General features: G+C 29.1%; 1 protein-coding gene across 1 annotated transcript; it reads left to right on the top strand.

Moving 5' to 3' along the window:
- Nucleotides 1–3257: 3257 nt before the first annotated feature.
- LOC122855679 (E3 ubiquitin-protein ligase RNFT1-like) lies at nucleotides 3258–4062 on the top strand. Its single transcript, XM_044157266.1, has 3 exons — nucleotides 3258–3263; nucleotides 3653–3773; nucleotides 3845–4062. Exons 1-3 carry the CDS (start codon nucleotides 3258–3260, stop codon nucleotides 4060–4062), a joined length of 345 nt encoding a protein of 114 aa, XP_044013201.1.
- Nucleotides 4063–4449: the final 387 nt, after the last annotated feature.

Raw genomic sequence — 4449 nt, 5'->3', positions numbered from 1 at the left:
CCAATTTTCGAAGTAAGATTAAAAATCATTAAATATATTGAGAATGACAATTTTATACAATTTAAAACTATATCTTTTTTTTCAGATATTAATGAAGATTTTCTAAAATTAATTACAACTGTGTCAATTGAAATGGATGCAGACGAAGTAGTACGAAGTGGTACGAAGTAGTACCACCAAGTCCAATTGAGAAAAAATCAAAAGTCTCAAAATATCTTGCTTCATCAAAAAAAAAATCGAAATCATCACCAAAACGACGTTGCTGAAACCTATTGCATCTGGGCTGAAGAAAAAGAATCAAGTTGTTCGTCAAATGTAGTCTTTGATAAGACAGAAAAGACAGATGAAAAAAGTACTGTAGTTCACTCGTTTCACCACAATAAACAACAAAAAACTAATGTTAAAATTGACAAAAATACATCTGTCCATGAAGACATAGACCACGATTCTGATGCTTACTCTGGTTCACTCCAAAAACAGACTGGTCCATCACCCAAAACATCACGACCACATCAAAAAAATTGGTTAGATAATTATGACAGGTCAGTAACAAATTTGTTGTTAATTTTTGCATTATCTATGTAATCAAAAGATAATTTAACGAGATGAATAAATTTCTGATTACAGTTTGCCAGAAAAGCAAAAAAAAAAGTATCCAATATGCTTTTAAGGTTCCGTAAAAAATCAGAACGAAAAAAATTAAAAAGATTGGACTGTAAAGATTGTAAAGAATGGTATGAAAATTTACATCTCAGTGCTGATAAAGTGCAAAAGCGTAAAAACGTAGTCTCCCAACATCGTGGTTGGGATCCATTGTTTTCTCAACCGTTATCGTCTACTGATGAAGATTAATGTATTCACAATAATTTTAATAAATAAAAAAAAATTGATGTTATGATTGTTATTATTATTATTATTATTATTATTATTATTATTATTATTACCATCTCCCCCCCTACTTTGCCATTTTACCTAACCGTACCTGACATCGTTGGAAATTTTTTGTACAATATTGCTGCAAGCTAAATTGTGTCCACAAACTTGCTTGCAGCTCGCTCGCTACATGCGTTTTTGCGAGTTTGCTGCAACATTGTATATCGCGCAAGAACCTTGCAGCACGTTTGTTACGAGACTGAATTTCTACCTGGGAACATACAAATAGATCATCTGACAAACGCGTGAGCTACATGTGTTGCGTCAGTTTTAGTCAAAGGTTTAGTCAATATTTCCTTTTCTTGTTTTTCTCAAAGGTCCGACTATATCCATAGCTAATTTTTCAAATGCGTATGTTGGCGTATCAGTAATGTGCATAGGCTGTCGAGTTCTTATTCTAACTAATTTATTTAATTGACATTTTCTACATTTTTGTATAATTTCGACAACGTCTCTTTTCATACCAGTCCAAAAAAAGTCTTGTCTAAGTCTATCGTAAGTCTTTGTCATACCTTTATATCCTCCGGTTACTGACCCATGATATTCTTCAATCAAGGCCGTACGTACTTCTACGTCTGGAATTTTTACTTGTAAATTACATATAATAATTTTAATGTCTGTCCCGAGAAAAGTGTTAATCAATAATTGTTGAACAAATTCCCAAGGTATTTCGTCAAGTTTTGGAGTTTTAGCAATACAAAAAATATTAATTTCTAAACCCATAACTACATTCAATAAATTGGCTATACCTTCAGTCATGTCTTCTTCAGTTACTTGATCATTTACACGGTATTTAATAGGAATTATTAGGCATGTACGCGACTTGTACTTTACCCGACTTGATCTGTGGATTGTCAAGTCTTCAGGAATTTTAATTAACTCGATTATTTCTTTAGCCCCATTGTCTACGGGTTTTCCCCTAACTGTTGTAAAAATTACTATAGCCCCGGGTGAATTTAATAAATTATCCCTAGATTCAATAGTATTATCATTTAATTTTATTGTATTTGGAATTTTTTTGATTTGATTATTTAATTCAATCATATTATTTTCATCATTAATTTCGTTATTAACTTCATTATTATCAATATTATCATCATCTTCTTCACACAACCATTCATTTAAATTAACATTTGAATCATCATCACTATCATCTTCCACCACATTTTTTTTATTATTACGTAAATTATTATTTATTAACATCTCTTCTTCATCTTCTCTGTATCAGACTTATTATCATTTATATTTTCAATTTTTTTATAATCATTTTCATTATTACTTAAATTATTAATTTCCTCATTTTCAAGTTCATAATAATTATTTTCAATAAATATTTCATTATCGCTTTCATCTTCAGTAATATAATTGCTCATATCCATATTACTATTATTTTTAGGAAAAGTATTAGCGATGTCCTCCGATGCAAGTTTTGTTTTTTTATTAGCTTTATTATTTTTATCATTTTGTTTATCATTATCGTTATCATTTTCGCGATTGTTAATTCGCGAGGAGAAATCAGCAAAGTCTTTAAAAGTAGAAGGTTGAGGGTCCATTGATCCACCAAAAAGATTATCGACTTTACCTTGATTTTGTAAATTAAATTTATTTTTTAAAAGTTCATCAGTCAAAATTTTAGGTTTATTATGATCTTTATTTTTATTAATATTATTTTTATTTCTGTCTAAACTTCTTATAGTAATATTACCATGGTCAATTAGTTCATCAATATTAAAATCAGGTTTGATAATTCTTTTTGTTGGTTCAATAGGATTATTATTCTCATTTTTATTTTTATTATACCATGGGAGTTTAGTAATGCCATCAGCATCAATCATCAGCTGTGGCTGTTTAAGATTTTTAATGCTCCACTCGTCACTCGAAGTATCAGATAACTCTATACTTTTCTTTCGTTTTTTATACGCACGTCTTTGTCTTTTATTGTCCGTATCGTCGGATGATGTACATTTAATTCTTTTATTTAGAGTACTCGGTTTTATTCGTGATTTACTTTTTCCGTCGGTCAGAGTAAACAACTGTCTAATACACATCACTCGTTCATCATTCACACTCGCATATTCTTGAGGAAAATTTCTTGATAAAGCGTCTGCGTTCGCATTCACTCGTCCTTGTTTATATACAATATTATAATCATAGTCTTGCATGTTGAATCGCCATCGTACGCATCTAGATTGTGAAAATGTGGGTTTTTTTTCGGCCTTGAATAGTTTCTGAGAAAAAAAACTAAATATTTGAATTTCTTCTTCTATTTTAAAGTTTTTTTTCTTTTTCTGAAAAACTATTGAAGATGGGGGAAAAAACGCACAATGCGGGTGATAGAGTTTTTCAAGATGCAAATTTCGAGCCTTTTACGATGTCTCTATCTACATTGAGTTATTCATTGCCAATTTTCCAAAATTATTAAAAAACTTGATTTAAATTGCTTTAACTTCTAGAATAATGGAGATAAATTTAGATAATTATAAATTAAGATAATTTTATTAGTTTTATCTAAATTTAATTATTTTTATTAATATGATCGAAAGCTCTTTAAAAGCTCTGTTCTAGAATATTTGGGAATCTTTCGGCCTCAAATAGTTTTTGAAAAAATAATTGAATATACGATTATTTTTTTTCTATTATTCCTGTGAATATTATATCCCTTGTAAGAAATCCTGTGAGATTGAATGATCAAGCTCTGCATGAAGAGTATATTTATCAGGAATATGGAAGACGTGGTATTCAGCAAGCAGAACAGCCAGAGCAGATAGAACAGCAACAACAACCTATTGAAAATGAAGAATTAATACTTGAAGATTTGCCTATTTTTTCTGTTAATCATGGTGAGTACTTTACTTTATGCATATATTTGCATAATATATTATTTGTTTAACAAAATTGTTAAACTTTTCAGAAGATAGAATACTCCATGATAATCCAAATGCACCTGCAATGGTAGGTGATATGGGTTTGCCATATGACAGCAATGAAGGTGACGTTTGTTACATATGTACAAGTGAAGAATCCCAACCAGACAGAATACTACCATGCGAACACGTATTCTGTCTTGGTTTTATACAAAGATGGTCATTGAGGACCAGAACATGTCCAATGTGCAGAAGACAATTTTGATTCGTTAAAAAAAAAAAAAAATCCATTCAGGTTCAAAAAAACATATAACTCTTTTTTATCATTTTTTATTTTTCATTAGCTTGATAACTTAATATTTTTTACCATTTGTATTGGATTTATAACTTATTGAAAAACGAAAAAATAATGATTCAAACATTTTATGATTAATCAATATTACTTGTATTTTTTTTTATTACATGTGTTTTTTTTTCAATTTAGAAATAATGGTACGAGTTTCTTTACAACTATGTTATAATATCATATATATTTTTTTAAAAATTATAAATATGTAACATAATTATGTATAAATACTGTGCTTAATTTATTATTTCTAGTGGCTAATAAAATTCGTTTTCAATTAATGTCATAACTTGTTAATCTATTCAT

Source organism: Aphidius gifuensis, linkage group LG1, assembly GCF_014905175.1.
Source record: "Aphidius gifuensis isolate YNYX2018 linkage group LG1, ASM1490517v1, whole genome shotgun sequence".
NCBI lineage: Eukaryota > Metazoa > Arthropoda > Insecta > Hymenoptera > Braconidae > Aphidius > Aphidius gifuensis.
The sequence above is the reverse complement of the archived record's forward strand: the minus strand, read 5'-3'. Positions and strand labels throughout refer to the sequence as shown.